The sequence below is a fragment of the Carettochelys insculpta genome, chromosome 8, assembly GCF_033958435.1.
Source record: "Carettochelys insculpta isolate YL-2023 chromosome 8, ASM3395843v1, whole genome shotgun sequence".
In the NCBI taxonomy this organism is placed as follows: domain Eukaryota; kingdom Metazoa; phylum Chordata; order Testudines; family Carettochelyidae; genus Carettochelys; species Carettochelys insculpta.
In genome coordinates this window covers 71,440,206-71,458,619 of record NC_134144.1, presented here as the reverse complement: position 1 = coordinate 71,458,619, position 18,414 = coordinate 71,440,206, and the positions used below count along the sequence as shown (strand labels likewise).

The 18,414-nt window shown below is 43.0% G+C and overlaps 1 protein-coding gene across 3 annotated transcripts in view; it reads right to left on the bottom strand.

Annotated features, from left to right (window-relative positions):
- Window positions 1–18,414, bottom strand: part of XRCC5 (X-ray repair cross complementing 5) — a 68,895-nt gene that overhangs the window by 27,893 nt on the left and 22,588 nt on the right. For all 3 annotated transcript variants that reach the window (XR_012646409.1, XM_075001340.1, XM_075001339.1), the window contains 5 exons: window positions 14,245–14,307; window positions 11,466–11,603; window positions 9,181–9,271; window positions 7,609–7,742; window positions 2,231–2,427 (listed from right to left, as the gene is read on the bottom strand). Coding sequence is in view for 2 of the 3 variants with exons in the window: in XM_075001340.1 (XP_074857441.1) it covers window positions 2,231–2,427; window positions 7,609–7,742; window positions 9,181–9,271; window positions 11,466–11,603; window positions 14,245–14,307 (623 nt within the window). In the remaining variant the exon portion in view is untranslated. The remainder of the gene's footprint in view (window positions 1–2,230; window positions 2,428–7,608; window positions 7,743–9,180; window positions 9,272–11,465; window positions 11,604–14,244; window positions 14,308–18,414) is intronic.

Sequence of the window (18,414 nt, the reverse complement as noted above, 5' to 3'; positions counted from 1 at the left end):
TGAATCTCCATCCACAGGGAGAAGGGATGGCCTTCTGATTAAGGCACAAGGACAGAGATGAGGTAAATCTTGCTTCATCCCCGCTTCTGCCAGTCTCGGGATCCTTGAGTGAAAAGCACTAGAGCCCTGCAATATTGTATTAAAATTTCCTCTTAAAACATGCTTTCCCCTCATGAGTGCTTCACTTTCTCTTTGTCCTTCTGCTATTATTTTCAATATTGTTAAGCATTTGGGGATAGTATAAGTATGATAAATGTAATGAAAAAACAAATCTGTATTTAAATACTTCGGGCCAGACCCTCTTCTAGTGGAAATCAGTGTAGTTCAGCTGAAGTCAATGGCCCCATACTAGTTTTCATTAGCTGAAGATGTGGCTCTTAAAAATTTATCCATTACTCCTAATACATTAACTAGCTGTAGATTACAAATGTAAAACATATCTGAGAAAAATTAATGAAGTGAACATTTTAGATTAGTTTAAAAGACTAGAACATTATAGTCAAAACTAGGTTTATATAACAGCTTTGCCCAAATTGTGACATGGGGGATGAGGGGTGGCTCATACTTCTTTACTGAAAACCCATGGAAGAAAAGCAAAATTTCTGTTTTATTGAACTTACCATTTACGGCTCAACAATAGTATAACTGCTTAACGAATACTGAACATTAAAATCTACATTAATCTAGTCCATATCATTTTACACTATAATCCCATCAGATTTCAAAAATTAAGCTGAGCTGCATCAAGTGAATACTTGGATGGGGGGACCTCAAATAAAAAAAAAAACCTAGAAGCTGCATGAGTAGTATTAGTGATTCACAACAGTAACATTTCATATCAACAAATGTCAAAGAGTGATGCAAAGCTGCATAAGCCTCATTATTCCTAGTTTATATGTAGACACGCTAAAAAACAAAGAGATGAAATGACTCATCCAAGATCACACACAGTCAGCAGTATAGACTGCAACAGGGTCCATGCTCCTGACTGCAAGTCCTGAATCCACTGGGCTCAGGGCTGGTCTTCCCATTGGGCCATCCTCTCAAACGCCAGGAAGTACACTTCCATGTCATCTTCCCCCATCATTTTTTGTAGGTACCTGCCTGTTCACTGGACCCGTGTCCGATCTTGGCTGTGCACCTGGACGGTCAGGGCTTTCAGCGGGGCAATCACTTCCTGCCAGGTAGCAAGGTCCTGAGCTACTTGGCTCATCAGCAGCTGATTGGTTTCTTGTTGCAGCCAGATTCTTGCTGACAGCAATCTGGACCTGCGTAGCCTCCTGCTGGGTTGCTGTAGTCTGCACGAGTGCCTTAACCACATTCTCCATCTTGTCTGCACTCTTTGTGGGTGGCATATCCAGCCCTGTGTAGGTCTGCTGCAGGGTCTCACGGCAGCAAACACATCCCACTCTTTGCCTCATGTGTGGCAAGGTGCCCCTTTGTCCAGCCCAGATCCCTTGCTGCTTCCCCTGACTGTAGGGTCTAGGCTGCCTCTACCTCTACTGTTCTGGTCAGTTGGCCAGTTTTCTCCCCTCATCTAGCCTCAGCCCGGGCTGCCAGCCTGGCCGGGGGAAGGGCAGCCCAGCTACTCCTCCCTCCGCAGCTCCCTACAAGCACTGTCTCAATTCCTCATCTGTTTTTACATTCTCCTTTCCTCCTTGACAATGGCTCTCCAAACTCCTCCACCTCCACTCTCACACACTCCACATTCCTTCTGGATGGGTCTGCTTTTAAGCCTGCCAGCAGTCAGATCAGCAGGCTCTTGTTAGTTGACTGCAGATTGCTCTCACCCGCGTTGCAGCACTAGCTGCTTCCCTAGCTCAGGCTGACAGACTGTGCCGCCTTTTCCCCTCTCCAAGGAGGGCATCCCTGTTACAATACCTTCTCCAGATTTTTTTAAGACTCCTTCCTATTAACCCCCGATGTTCCCATGAAACTGTATGAGTTGTCTCCACAGATCACAGAATTCACAATCCCTTGCAGCCTAGAAACTAGATCCTGGGACCAAAAATCCACAACGCTTCATTAAACATCCTACACAGTTGTGCTGTGCACACAACCACAAGGTACCTCTCTAAAGACAGTTGAGTATCACAAAACATGCTAGCCACAAGTGACTGGTCTCATACACAAAAGATTTCAAGCCTGCTGTATTCAACACCACCACCAAAAAGAAAATTTTAGACAAAAATGTATATAAAAAAAGTCCATTTAAACTCCTTCAACTTACTTGTCTTTGAAGACATCTTGAGCAGTCTTCTGTTCTTTCTTCTTGCCAGCATCTTTCAGGGGGAAAAGTGTCTTTATTTTTTCAAGTGGAGCCTGGCATCTTTCTTTCACTTCCTGAGGTGTCTCTAAAATGTCTAAAAGGTGTTGTTCAATGGATGGCAAAGGCTTGTCAGGATGAAAAGCCTTATGCTGCAGGCACTGTCAGATAAAATGAGGTGTTAAGAAAAAGGGATTTCAGGCTGTATTTTACAATTCACCTGTATTGGGCAAACACCTCTTAGTTTTCCACAATGAATGTTACTGCATAGGTGAAAAATATTCCAGCTCACAACCGGATGAAAACAGTCATATGATGAGACAATGTTCTACAGACCTTTTCAGAGGTCAGAAACAGTATCAACCAAACAGCTCTCTCAAACAAATGAGAGCATCCTCACTGCACATAATAAATTCTGTGAAAACTTTTACTTAACTTCCAGGAACTAAACAGTCACTTTATCTCTCCAGCCACCTAACTTCCATTTATTTTTAAGAAGCTAGTTTCAAAGGAACTGACGGTTTAAATTCATGGTCATATGAGCCAGATTTCCAGAAATTCCTGATGGAGACATAATGAATAAAGGCACCTACACACACACACACCCCTGCATTAGTAAGCATCAAGCTTTATTGTCCCACAAAGAAAATATTCCCTCTCGGTTCAATCAAATCCGGATGTTCACAACAGAAGCCTTTATCTACCCATGAGCAAATGGAGAGAGAGAAAATTAAAAGGCATAGGTAAAGGAGAACAGATTTTGTTTTTCAGGTTACATATGAAAAGAGCAGGAGAACAGATGAGGTTGACAAATGAACATGAAAGCTCAAACAGGTGATAGGAGCCACATTAGTGGTAAGACAGTAGACAAAGAGAAGGCCTACACTAGATAAATGCAAAGACACAGAAGAGACTGGTGTCAATGAGGTGAGCTGGAGAATTTCCATGGAGAATTTTAAAAACAAAGCAGCACTTTTGAATTTATAGGAAATGAATGGGGGGAGCCAGTGCAGATGTATATTTGTATATCTGATGAACATTTGCTACTGAAATGTGTTCTACAATATATATTAGGTATAGATTTCTGAGTAAATATTCAAAATCCCAAGCAAACAAGAGTTATGTTTCCTTGCTGTTTGTCAGTCATGACCTCAATTTAGGAAAGAAAAAACAAAAAACCTCAGCATTCATGCTGAAGAAGTGCCAACACCACCAATCTCTATCATGTTACATAACACGGATGCCCTTCCATGCTGCCATTAAGATTCCAATCCACATGAGCACACACTTTCAAAAGGAGGCAGTCACACAAAGCAACAGACTGAAAAACACTTGTAACGATTTAAGGCATAATTATTTTGAAAAAGAATAAAGATGTTGCTGGAAGCGGCAGTAATGACTCATTTAATACAAAAACAATATTAAAGCAGCATTAAGGGACTGAATTAAGCCCACAGAAGCTGGAAATTGTGTCTCTGATTTGACTATGTATTGTAAGCTACCGTATCCCAAGGTCCTCTGAGAGTCAGCAACACTAACAGGGAGGACTGTAAAGCAAGAGCTCCTCCATTTATTTACACCCACCTGCTTTTACGGGTGTGACAAGACTTTTTATGTTATTTTAACCTCAGCATAAGAGGACAGGAAACACCGTTCCACAAGGAAGAGGGTTTCTGGTTGCCATGTGGCTGAGGAGGTCAGTGAGGCGATAGGAACGTTGGAAAAACCAAAGCTAAATATTTATATTTAATTACATCTATCCTGAAGATTCTGTCTCACTCTCTTCCACTCTTTCACCCTTCCTTTGAGCCTAACACTCCCCTTCCACTTCCCTTGGCAACCAGGCAGCCTCCTGCTGCTACCCTGCTTCCAGGCTCACTGTCACATTAGCGTAAACTGTCAGAAATGTACACTCTGCTCAAACCCCAGACATGCCTTGCATTCCTAGCCTGAAGGAATTATCAAAGTTTGGTAGCAGAAGGCAAGTCACAGTGAAAGGGCTACCTATGGCGTTCAGGGTATTTCTGCACTACAGAGTTATTCTGGAATAGCTTATTTTAGAATAGTAACTCCAGAACAGGCTATTCCAGAATAATGTGTCTACACTACAGGGAAGCCCCAAAATAAGCAAAACTTACTCTGAAAGAGCGTGCCCACATCATAGAGTTTATTTCGGATCAGAGCAATGATTCCAGGGGCTCTAATTAGAAATACCATGTCTACACAGCAGCTTTATTTCAAAATAATCTATTCTGGAATATTTTATTTCAAAATAGATCCTATTCCCTTCTACACAGCCCCTACTGTAACACATCTATTTTGAAATAGGCGCTATTCCTTGTGGAATGAGAGCTACCAGTTTCAAAATAAGCCAATCCCTATTTTGAAATAGTGGTTGCGTTGCGTAGATATTCACAAAGTTATTTTGGAATAACTTTGCCGTGTAGACACACCCTCAGAGTCCATACCGATGCCCACAGAATGATGGTCTCCTAGAGAAGCGAGGAGGACAGGGCCAGGTAGGACTCATGCAGAGAAGAGGGTGACTTGCTTTTCCTAGCAGCAGTCACACATCCTCAACAAAATCCGTAGGAATCAGTTGGTCATCAAAGCGTTAGGGCACTGGATAACCTCCAGACGTCTAGGAGTTCAGGTAAGATCTACTTTTGTAACTGGTTTAATATAACCTTTTGAAAGATTCATTCCAGTCTCATTTCCAATGAGATAACCCACAGCTGCTGTTTCAACCCACTCTTGGGTAACTTTCTGCCACCTGTTTTCTACATGAAGTCAAAAGCCAAGTTCACTTGGAGCTTTTTAGAGAAATTTCCCACCATGGCTGAGCCGCCTACAAACCTCCATGCAAGAGCACCTACAGGCTCAGTGCTTACATCAGGGTGAACTAAATGCAGTGCTTTTTTTGTGCCAGTATTTGCCGGTTCTGAGTACTGGCACCTTGGTAGCCCCAGACACGGGGGCAGGGAGCCAGCTGAGTACCACCTTTTTTTATTTAAAAAAAAAAAATAAAAAAAGCACTAATTAAATGTAACATATAAACAGGGCCAATGTTCTATGTGGAATATTAGACCTGGACCATGCAGTAGGAACCCTTAAATTATGCAACACCTTCTCACCCACGCTCCTCCCCTCATTAATTTCCCTCTCACTCTGTCCCAATCTGTCCAATGTTACTTATTACATCTTTACTTTGATATTAAATCTATCTTATTGTACACTGTACCAAAATTTACAATGTGCTGCAAACTTCTGTACTGAAGATAAATAACTGCATCACAGAAAATTTCCATCCCCAAATTGTTCCATTTATAAATAATACCCTGCAAACACCCTCCAGGATTTGACTCATGCTGGGGACTTTCCATCTCACATATCACCAAGTAACAAAGCTTCTGCCTGACAAATCTTGCAATCAGTTGCATTCTATGCAATCAATCAGGTAAGCAGAATTTGAACAGGATGCTGGGTTCAGCATGGGTAACTGAGGCTAAGATTTCTTGCATCTGATGAAGTGGGTCTTTACCCATGAAAGCTTATGCTCCAAAATATCAATCAGTCTATAAGGTGCCACAGCACTTCTTGCTGTTCTCGAAGATACAGACTAACATGGCTGCCTCTCTGACACAAGCCAGTGGAGTTATACTTGTGTCACTAAGGGTTCTGTGGGCCAAATTTTATTAGTGGTGACAAAACAGTAAAAAGAAAGAACCCAAGATGACTCTCAGAACCCAGGCACTTAGAAAAAAATCATGTTTTACTTGTACAATTTCATCTGGAATTAATGAGACATAACAATGATAGATACCATAATGCCATTTTAGTCGCTTTTCAGAACAGAAACCCACATTCAACTATATTCTATCTCTAGCCCTCTGTATAACATGCTTATGCAGCTGCATAAATTGTATCATAATTACCCTCCTTTTTTGAATCTGTCACATCTTTTTTTAAAATAAGCCCTTACATTTTGGGGCATAATTAAGTCTCTCGCCTTCATGGTTGCAAAGAAAATCTTCAGATGTGAAACAAAAGTAAATCAAAACGCAGACAGCTGGAAACAACAGCTCTGAATCAAGTATGAATTCCTCCATTATCTGTAAAATGTGTTAGCTCTGAAGGCCAATGAGGATATTTTACATGCCCACAATGTTAACTCATAACAAGCAGTCCTGCAGCATCTTAGAGACTAAAATGTATTAAGTAATGAGCATTTAGTAATGAGCATTGCTAGTCTCTAAGGCGCTATCGGACTGATTGTTATTTGTGAAACTACAGACTAACACAGCAACCCCTCTGAGTCTATTAACACTGCTAACCATCTTATTGCTGATTGTTTTAGCAGAAACACCAACCTACTATGCTCATCTATAACTGCTAGATGCAGCAGCAGATGATGCAGATGGATATTTTCTATGCTTGCTGTAGTAGAGAATGACAAATTGAGCTTCTCCCTAGATTTGAGGTCAATCTCTATCCCTGCCTAAAAGTCGGTTGGTCACTGGCCTAACACTCAGGAGACTCATGTTGTAGACCCACTTACTTGGTGACTTTGTTAGATGGACCTTTGATCTGACCCAGTATGGCTGTTCTTATGTTAGACTCTGATGATTGTACAAGAAGCAATGGGCTTAAATTGCAGCAAGAGATGTTTAGATCGGACATTAGGAAAAACTTCCTACCTGCCAGGGTGGCTAAGTACTGGAATAAATTGCCTAGGGAGGTTACAGAATCTCCATCACTGGCAATATTTAAAAACAGGCTGGGGAAATATCTAACAGGGATGCTACAGATGGTGCTTGGTCCTGCCATGAGGGCAGGTGACTGGACTTGTTGACCTTTTGATGAACTCTTGAGGTCCTATTTCTATGATTCTTTGATTACAAGTATAAATGCATACTTAGCATCAGATTTTTATGTTATATTTCCACTTTCAGTTTGTTATCAAGTAAAATAAAAAACAAGGGATACTACACTGATTATTTTGCACTAGACCAGGCAAGTGGAAGGTCTATCTTGGCAAACAGAACATGAAATTTCTGTTCTATCTGTAAAAAGAATTTGCAGCTATTTCTCAAGCACGTCTTATTTGTAAAGGACCCAACCTATACTGCCTGACTGTTCAAACCCTTATGATGCAGGAAGATAGAAATATTCAGGGTGAAATTGATACCCAGAGCAAGGGATGAGCTAGTAGCCACTCAGGACCCACGTCTTAATTTTTTTTAATTATACTGGTCACAATTCACGTCTGTTCACATAACTGAGAAAGAGGGAGAGGGCAGAGTGTATAGAAAAAGTTTTAACCTGAAGGTTTATTGTCTCACCTGGTATAACCTCTGAAACTGAGGGTTTGGGATTTTGCTGGGTTTAAATAGGTCTTCAATTCTCTCCCCATCATCATCTTCATATATCAAACTCATAGAATCGATCAGAGAGTCAACTGCAGATAACTGATCCTCTAAACCAACAAATAAATATGCACAAAATAGATTAAATACACTTGCAGACAGATCTGTTTGTAAATAATTCACTCACAAAGACTCACTTCAGAATGTGATATTTTAACAACGGCATTTAATGCCCCAGAATTCACTATGTTTTATATTCCCTGGGGGTATAGAGAGGCTGATAATGGACACAATAATGAAAATTCTGCATTGTTTAAGGACTACTTCCAGTTTTGTGAAGATCTCAGTTATTGCTGCCTTTCTGCTTTGATTTTTCTTCCTTTCCAAGATGCTTTTATTTGTAACAGAAGATTTATAGGCCACTTGGAAAATGAGGCAAACAGTTGGTTTGGAGAGCAAAATGGAGTAATGCAACTTTTAAAAGTTACAAACGTAAATTAACTCGGTTCACAATAGTCAATTATTGACTTGGTGAAGATGGGTTGTTAAATTTCAGCTTTCAAGCTGCTTCTTCCAGGCAGGAAATCGAAAGCGAATCAGGAATGGCTCTGGTTCCTTCGTGTCCTGGCTGTCAGAGTCTTGTTCCTTTTCAGAATGACAGAACATACAGAAGACAGCCTGTGTCACACATTATCCCATTAACCCTCCCCACTCCAGACTCTTGGAACTGTGAGTCAAATATTGTGTGGTTTCACCCTGGCCTCCTGTCTGAACTCCAGCTTCTTCAGCACTAATGCCTGAAGGCAGATTTAAACACTGGCTTTGCATTTGTAGATTGCATCACAATATATAAGAGAAGGTGGCTGTTAAACGACGTATCTAAAGGAGCTGCTGGTTCTCAGTCCAGTTCCTAATTTACAAAGGTCTACAACTTGAACGCCATCACAAAGAAACCATTTTCTGACAATCTCAGAACAGGCTAAAGACTGACATAGTCATAGAGGATAAACAAATTCTCCCTAAAATGATTAAAGTTCAGATGACAGCCTGTGATCATTTAACCTAAGCCAGACTTCAGCCTGCAGTAGTGTTGAAAGGTTGTGAGCAATTGTTAAAGCTACTCAGTCTCCAATTAATCAAAGTTCTGATACAAGATGACAAAATTGACTAAATTTCATCTAAAAGAGTGTTACAAAGATGGGAGAGAAAATTGCTCTCCTTGGCCTCTGAGGACAGGACAAGAAACAATGGGATTAAACTGCAGCAAGGGGAAAAACTTCCTGTCAGGATAGTTAAGCACTGAAATAAGTTGCCTAGAGAGGTTGTGGAATCTCCACCACTGGAGATATTTAAGAGCAGGTTAGACAGACATCTATCAGGGATGGTCTGGGTGCTTGATCCTGCTGTGAGAGCACGGGATGGGACTTGATGACCTCTCAAGGTCTCTTCCAGTTCTAGTGTCCTATGATTCTATGTATTTCAGAGTGATTTAAAAGGATGATAATTAGGCTGCAGCCAAATCAGTGAGACAGCATGGGACTAACTCACCTGTAGGAGTGTACTTTTTATTGTTTTTCAAAGAGGAGAACATGTATTGTCGTAAGTCTTCTATGTAAGGTAGCTGCACATATATCAGACACTAAGAGAAAGGGGGAAAACAAAAGAGAAGCAAGTGAACTGGAAGTGAAAATTGAAAGTTAGTTCTAGAAGTAAAGGCAGTGGTTTTCTAAGGAAATAAGTAATCTAGAATCTGTACAAACTGAAATAGCTTAATTTACTAAAGAAAGTTGTACAATACAAATGTTCCGTGCAATATTTAACATAATTATTACTTTCACAAATATCAGGATGATTTAAAAATTGCATCAGTAATGATCTAGCCATTTATTAGACCTGTTGGATCATCAAGTGTGTCACCCTGCTAGTCTGGGATTGTTACCTAGAGATCTGTCCAAACTAGCTTTAAATATCCCCTGTAATGGAACTTTCATCACTACCTGGGAGAGACTGTTCTACAGCCTACTACATCGTCCCATCAGCAAGTTGTTTTGACATTCCCAGTCTATTTTTTTTTCTTTTTTATCTCTCTCCCCCAGCTCCTAGTACCCTAAACAATTTTTCCCATCCTTAATGTTTAAACCCTTCAAAATATGAAGACTTATGTCCACCCCCACCCTAGTATTTGCATCGCCAACCTATACTTATTTAGCTCTGTGAACAGTCACTCACAAGAATATCACTGGAAACACATGCAGTACAACTTCTGCAATACTTTACAGCTTTTAGGGTGTTGCCATGGAAATTTTTTGTATTTCAATCTGAAAACAACCAAAAATATTCTGGTTGCAGGACAGAGCATTACTTCCCTGTGGTTCATCTTAGAAGTTAGGGGGATGAATCAAATCATTAACAAGAGAACCTGAAAAAGTCCACAACAATTTTAAAATAACAACTAATCTGATCCCATCTAAACTAAACATTTCCCTTCTACATACATATCCATGGCCGATTCATTCCAACTGCTCAGGAGCAATCATTTCTCTCTGTTCCCTCTGTGTCAGCCACAGAAAGAAAGACCCCTCAGGCCGCAATTGTTCTCAGTTGCATCAGACAAAGCAGGTCTTCGCCCACCACAGCTTATACTCCAAAATATCTATTAGAACCTACAAGGTGCCACAGGACTTCTTGTTGTTTTCTTAGTTCAAAAATGTTTCTCTTCCTTCTGTTGGCTTACCTGACAGCCCCTCGCTGAGAGCCCTCTGGAAGGGTCAACCCTTTACAGGCATTCATTCATGACAAATGTAAACCATTTCACTGCAGATTACCTCTGCACAAATATCCCACTCATATTCAGTGCAGAAAAATTTGTTTGAAAAGCCATTTGACAGCTCTAGGACCCAAATTTTGCACTGACACGCATTCTATGGGGCTACATACACTATAAGTCAGTGACCAATCTGACCACAAGGCTGACTTTTAAAGCTGCAAATAATTGAATTTTTTCTTGCCTCCTACCATTCTTGAGACTGCCTTGGCTCTGAACAAAAACAAACATCTGATAGAAGACCTAAAGCACTGATTTTTAACCAGGCCTGTGAACAAGTTTCAAGGGCCCTCACGGCCATCTCCCTTTCTTCAAAGGGAGGACGGGAATGAGGTCTCAAAACATCTTTCTGTTACAAAAGTTCATGGTATGCAAAAGGTTGAGAACCAATGATAGAAGAATTCAAAAATCTAGAGAGGGAGACAAATTTCAGAGACGTGAGGGAGACCTTCTTTTAAATAAAATGGGGCAAAATAAAAGTAATTATTATTAAAACTATACAATAAAGATACAAATTTAAACATACCATGTACATTTGCAATGAATTTATTGTACAAAAAACCAAACCAAACCAAACCAAAAAGATGCAAAATCCTGCCTATTTTCCCCAAATTTCCCATATTCCAGGAAGAAAAAAGTCTGCAAAATTTAGCAACATTTCTTGCAGGATTCTACTGGTTCTAGTTATGATTAAATTCTTCCAGCAACTTAATTTTAAACTCACTTTTCAGAATCCCCAATTTTAGTATTTTGTTGGTATTTAGATGTCCAGAAATTACTGAAATATGCCAGAGATTGTCTCATCACAGATTTATACCAAGAGATTATCTCCTTACACTGTGACAATGTCTCTGCGTACAAATCATCATCATACTGGCCTCTTTTCCTGCTTTATCATACTACAAACTCATATGCAATCTGTTTTGTTTGTGAAGGTTCATTAATTAATGTTTGCAAACAATGGACTTAGAAACCTGAAGATAGGTGTCACGTAAGATCAAAATACTACCTCATATGTATCCTTGATATATGGAAAGGCTACGCCAACCTGAGGATTAGATCTTCTGTCATAAGCATAACGCACTATGGCCACCAAATCCAACTCATCCAAAGCATGAATCAGGGAAGAAAGAGCAACCGCTGCTGCCTGTCAAGAAAGAGCTGCAAGTTCACACAAATCCTCACTGCAAGTTATTCACACCAACTTTTTTATGGAATCCAAAGGCACTACTGAAGGCAAGCACAACTCCAGTTTTAGTCAACAGAGTGACTTAAACATCACCTATTACCGCCAAAAACAAAAGGCACAGTTTAAATCTGGTCATGATAATGGATATATTAAAAAGTAGAAATTATCTTTAGAGGTCCTGTACATATCACCTTTTCAAAACAAAAATGGAAAGGGAACTAAGCGAAATTGCTGGATAAAAAAGGAGAAAGAAATTATATTTTCAGAGCTTTTGTTTTCGAAGTTTCTATTACTTGAATGTTGAAAGTAGCCCCAGTTTTTATTTTAAATGAGAGTGAGTGAGTGAGTGTGTGTGTGCATGCAGGGGCATTACGTGGTCACCAGTTAACTAACCATTAAACCTCAGTTCAGGCTCCCTGTCCCCTTGCACAGATGTTAGAGGGAAGCAGGGCTGTAACAAGGATCAGGCGAGTGAGCCACCCTTGTTACACTCACCTCACCCTTGTTACACTGCCTCAGGCTGCTCCCAGTCATTGGGCACATGGCAGGTCTTGGTGGGGAGAGGGTCCAGGATGGGGGCAGGCAGTGGACATAGAGCCACACACCACCCAGCTATGTGCTGGCCCCTTGCCCCCGGGCTCCATGCACAGGAGAGCTGCACATGTGGGGCAACCTCCTGCCACTCCACGCACAAGCCCCACCACATGGTGGGACAAAGAGGTGGCACCGCCCCTGTAGCCGCTGTTTCCTGGCGCGGCTCCTGTGGCCCAGTGCTGCCTGGGCAGCTGCAGCCCGGCACAGCGCCTTCATCCCCGGCTCCATCAGCGGCAGCTCCAGAGAGTTGCAGGAATATACAGCTGGGGAGGTTGGGCTGGGGGTGCCTGTCTCTGGGGGAGGGGGAAGAGGAAGGGGATGAGGTTAGAGCTAGTGGGGCTGGGGCTGTCTGGCTCTAGGGAGAGGTTAGATCAGGGACCTGGGGGTGCACAGCACCACTCACACTCCCTGTCCCTGCTCCTGCACACAGTGCCACCTCCACACACCCTGTCCCAAACACAGTGCCACCATGAATACCATGCCCCTGCAAACAGAGCCACCCAACCTCCCTACCCCTGCGCACAGCACTCCCTGATCATATAGACACACACTAAAAACCCTTCCCCGTGCACAGCATCACACACACCCTGAACCCCTGCACAGCACCATTCACCCCGTCCGTGCACACAGTTCCACTTCCACCAGCACATACTGTACATAGCATTAGCAGTGCTTACACACACACTGCCCCTACACACAGCACCACTATGCACACCTGTCCTGACACAGTGCCACCAGCATACCCTGCCCCTGCAGAATGCCCCCCTTCTGCACACCCTGCCCTGCCCACCACCCCACTTCCGCACACCCTGCCCCTGCTCATCGCCCCACTTCTGCACCCTGACCCTGCACACTGCACCATCTTCACACACAGAGCCACCAGCACTTACATACACCTGCCTCTTGGTACAGCATCACCATTTACACCCTGCCTATACACACTTCATCTCCACACACCCTCTCCCAACACACAATACCACCAGCTTTCTGCACACACTCACATACTGTCCATAGGCACAGCACCATCATACTCACATACACCGCTTGCACACAGCACTACCAGCACCTCCACACACACCCTTGGCCCTACACACCGCACCACCTCCCACATTACCATTTTGGCTCTGCACCCAGTGCCATTAGCACTCCCACCCACCCCCTACCGTCCCCCGCTTCCTACGTGGCCCCGCCCCAGCCTGCCAGAAGTGGACACTAGGAGAGAGGGCCCTGCTGAGGCGGGACAGATGGGGGCCCAGTGGGCCCACCACACACAGTCTCCGCAGCCAGTGAGCTGGGGGAAAACAGACACAGTCCCCCCAGCCAGTATAAGCAGTGTTGTTGTTGTTGCTATTTTTTATGTATTTTCTCTTTCTCTACAAAATATCTAGTCTGAATATATAAGGGGGCACAATTTTATATTCTTGCCGCAGGCTCAAAGTTAGTTAGCTATAACACTGGACGGAAGACTATAAAACGGCTGCTAGCAAGGCAGCGGGTTCCAGACCCAGTGTCACAGGGCTTGCTGGAATTGTAGTACATTTTCTGGTTACAGTAACGTTTTCCTCTTCCCTCCAATAATTTGTCCTTGAAGGGAAAGAAACTTTGCTGGCCGCTTCTATTTTGTTCTGCTGAGTTTTACATCAGCTTGCAACAGGTTTCAATTTAACAAAAAAAGCAAACCAGACTTTCCATTCCAAGAGACAGTCTGAGATATGAGCCCCATAAAATCAAGCCACCATTTACAATCATTTTAAATCTGACCTACCTGCAGCCTCCTCACGTATAATTAAACAACAGTGAAACTTATAAATTTCCTCATTCCTGATTAGACACATGATATTCATTTTGGGTTCAATCTATGGGAGCTGGATGCTTGCAAAGTGCATAGCAAAGAATGTATTTGTTTTATTTACACCAACGGACCCATACACCATCATTATCAGCAGATTCATTACCATAGCTCATAGTGAGCACCTCAACTCAACTTAAAATTCATTTATCTCACCTCATCATCTTTTGCTGCAAAGACCTTCAGAACCTGGTTGCCCATGTAGTGATGCCTCTGGACCTATAAATTAAAGTTGCTACAACAATTAGTTTTGATCTTTAAAAAAAAAAAAAAAAAGTCATTTTTAACTTGTACTTATAATTCATTCCACACTAGAAGAAACAAATCTAATACACACATGCAAGGCCAAAGCATTTAATTATGTACAGTAGATATGAAACCTACATACGTTGCCCTGTTTTCATTTACAACACAATCTGGAACTCTATATGTATTCTGCAGTATTCACCACTGTGAACCACCCTCCTAACACAGGATGTCTGGACAGTGCTGCACTAGACTTACTAGTCTGTACTAGAGGCCCTATTGCAGCTCTGCTTGCAAGCACAATTTGGGCTGGAAGAAAGTTCTAGACAGAAACTTGTCATAATACATATCCAAAGTGTATGGGCTGGGCCCTGCACGGGCAGGGGGGAGGAGCTCTGTTGGGGGCTGGACCACGCTCCGCACTGACTGAGGGTGGGGGGCTGGCCAGGGAAAGGATCAGGCTGGCACAGTGTGGAGGGGTTGCATGGGGGTGGCCTGGGCCAAGCCCCCCCCACTGGCCAGAGGAGAGCCTGAGGCTGGTATGGTACAGGGGGTTCCACTGGAGAACTGGGCCATATTCCAGGATATGTGGGCATCCGTTGCTAGGTACAAATGGACAATACAGAAATTAAATACTGCACTCAGTAGAACATCTGTCTTGGTGTAAGGAGTTCTACATGCCATTTAATACTATTCAGAAAGTTAGACAAGGCTAAAGCATACCTAATGCTGGTCCTCTTCTTTTTGTTAAAAAAAACTTTTAATGTGTGCAAAATAAGGCTACTGGATGTAGGTTTGGTGGTAGATATTCAGCAGCTGTAAATTATCAATGACAATTTATGCCATATGAGGATCTGACCTCCAGAAATCAGCACCATTCCTGAAACTCCTGAACTCAATGGCTACGTCTACACTACAGTTTTGTCAACAAAACCAGATCCTGTACATTAAAAATGTGTTCTGTCGGCACACTGTCAACAGAACTCGGCACTTTTGTCCACAGCTTTCTGCCTCTCCCCCCATGAGGCAGAATGCCTTGCTCAGCAGAATCTGTCAACAAAAAAAAGACGTGGACGCTCCGGGGGCTCTCTGTTGACAGACAGGGCTTCTGAGTCACCTGGCAGCCCTGTCTGCTGTCCTTCTGGTTGGCTATTCCACCAAGGGAGCAGCTGGGCAGTTCGGACGCTCTCTGTTGACAGGGTGGATTTTTTTCATATGGCCATGGGTCTATCAACAGAAGATTTGTTGGAAGATCTCTTCCAACAGTAACTTCTGTTGACACATCACTGTAGTATAGACAGTAGCCAGTGTGTTACAGCTGCCACTATTCTCCTTATTCATCTTCAAGAGCTCAAATACTATGGTGTCAAGCATCATATACACCTAGATACCTAGGTCACTGCATTCTCATTGGTTCGCCAACTAACGTCTCCTTTGTGCATTTTAAAGTCTTGTACGATTTCTTGATTTACATCGTATTGCTTATAAATTAAAAGTCAAAAACCAGTAACAACAAGCTGTCTTATGATCTTCCTTCCTGACGGATGCAAATGACTGAAAAAGCTGCTTCAGTGCGTTGAGAAAATATGAAGTTTATTCCCTCTTTAATTCAGCATTTGGAACTGCTCCAGTTTCTCTGTTTAGTATGCTGTATAAAGTATGCTACATTGGAACAGAAAGGAGCAAACCCAATGGCTGAGGAAAAGCCAACATGTTCCAAAGCAAAGAAGTTTGCAGCTACTGCACCAAAGAAAAAGCACAATAGGGCGGGTGGAAGCCAGGGACTCCCTTCTGAGACAGTGGAGGCATCCATATGCCAAGGTGACATGATGTCCCAAGAGGTGTTCCTTCTGCCTGTGCATCTAAGGCAGTGGTGTCCAATCGTAATTCAAGGATTGCCACACTTTTGGTCGTCGTCCTTCCGTATTTGCACAGACTCCCTACCCCCTCGCTCTAAGAATGCCCTCCCCCAGAGCCAGGCATCGCCAGAGCCCCCACACAACCTGAACGAGGAGGTTCACTAGAGCCACTGCCACAGGAGACACATTGGGGCCTGAGCCACAGCCACGTGAGCTGCTCTGGGGCCCGAGCCACACCAGGGCAAGCTGCACCAGGGCCGTATGACCCATGCCATGGCCCAAGCCATGGCTGCAGGAGTCACACCAGGTACTGAGCCAGGACTGCACGAGCCACACTGGAGCCCTAGCCAAGGCCACACGAGTCAGGCTCCAAGCCATGGCCGCCCAATCCGCAGCCGCGGGAGCCACACTGCTGACATGTGCTTGTCCCACCAAGCAGTGGGGTACTTGCACTGAGTGGGAGGACAGCACTCCACATATGTTGCTCTGAGGAGCTGCATTTAAAGGCTCTAAGAGCTGCATGCAGCTCCAGAGGCCAGAATTGCCACATCCTGGTGTCCTGTTCGCCACATGTGGCAAGTGGCAAATGTACTATACTCCATGGATCTAAGGTATTACAGAAAGGTTGCTGAGGAACATCCATCCATCTGACTACCAACCCACCCTGCTCATCCCTGTGGGTACTAATGATTCTGTCAGGTATAACCAGGATAAGATCAGTATCGACTACAGTGGTCTGGGAGTAAAGGTGAAGGAGTCGGGGGCAGGGCAAGAAGCTGCGTTTTTGTACACCCTCCTGGCTCAGGGTAAGGGCCCAGTCAGGGACACATATATGATGGAAATGAATGCACAGCTCTGCAAATGATGGAAAGGTGTTGGCTCTCTTGGGAAGGAAGACTGCTGGGAAGAAATGGAACCCATCTGCCCATAGAAGGAAAAGCATCTTTGCATAACAGCTCATCAACTTGATGAGGAGGGCTTTAAACTAGGTTTAAATGGGGCATATGACAAAACTCCACAAATGAGTACAAATAACTTTAACAAAAGGCTAAATGTTGGGATGGAAATTGAAAGTTACAAGAGGATCACAGAAGCAACAAGAGGGATGTATGTTCAACATTTTAGATCCCTAGACGCAAATCAAAGGAGTATGGGGAACAAGCAGGAAGAACTGGAAGTATTAGTCCATAAACTGAATTATAATATAATTGGCATCAAGAGATTTGGTGGGATAAGTCTCACAACTCAAATACTAGTATAGCTTGCTTTCCATTATACATGAAGAATACATAGTTATTGAGGTCCAGAAGGAGGAGAGAGGCAGCCCAAATGAAAAGCTCTGAGGGTAGATCTAACAGCCATTATTCTGAAATAACTAACCTAGCATCTACATGACTCTACAACTATTTTTAAACAGTAGCTGGCTTATTTCAAAATAGGTAAACTTCAATTGAGCCGCATCTACACTAGCCCCTTCCTTTTGGAAGGGGCATGGTAATGAGTGAGGTCAGAAGATGCTAATGAGGTGCTGCCAGGAATATGCAGCACCTCATTAGCATAATGGCAGCCACAGCCATTCAAAAGTGCCACTTTCGAACTGCGCACTACCTGTGTAGCCAGGAGCCTTCCAAAAGGATCCTCCAATCTTTGAAAGCCCCTTATTCCTAAAACCAAACAGGAACACAGGACTTTCAAAGATTGGGGGGGGTCCTTTCAAAAGGCCCCCAGCTACACGGGTGGCATGCAATTCAAAAGAGGCACTTTCAAATCACCATGGCCACCATCATGATAATGAGGCACTACATATTCATAGCAGCACCTCATTAGCATCTTCCGACTTCACTCATTACCATGCCCCTTTCGAAAGGAAGGGGCTACTGCAGACATAGCCTCTATGAGGAATAGGTTAAGACATGGAATAGTGCCAATTTCTAAATAAGCCACAGTGTATCCAATGGGTCTATTTCGAAATAGGTGCTATATCTATTTTGAAAGATGTAAGTTCTATTTCAAAATGCATTTCTGCGTGTGGCAGCCTTACTTGGAAATAAGCGATTCTCGAAAATCTCTTCCAGAATAGCCTATTTCAGAATGAGGCTGCGATGCAGACGTACCCTGAGGGAAGATAAAATGGTCGGGAAGGACAAGTAAGAGCAGTGTTAAGGTCAGTCTGTTATAAACTATCAAATCAGGCAGAGATGATACATGAGACCATTTTAGA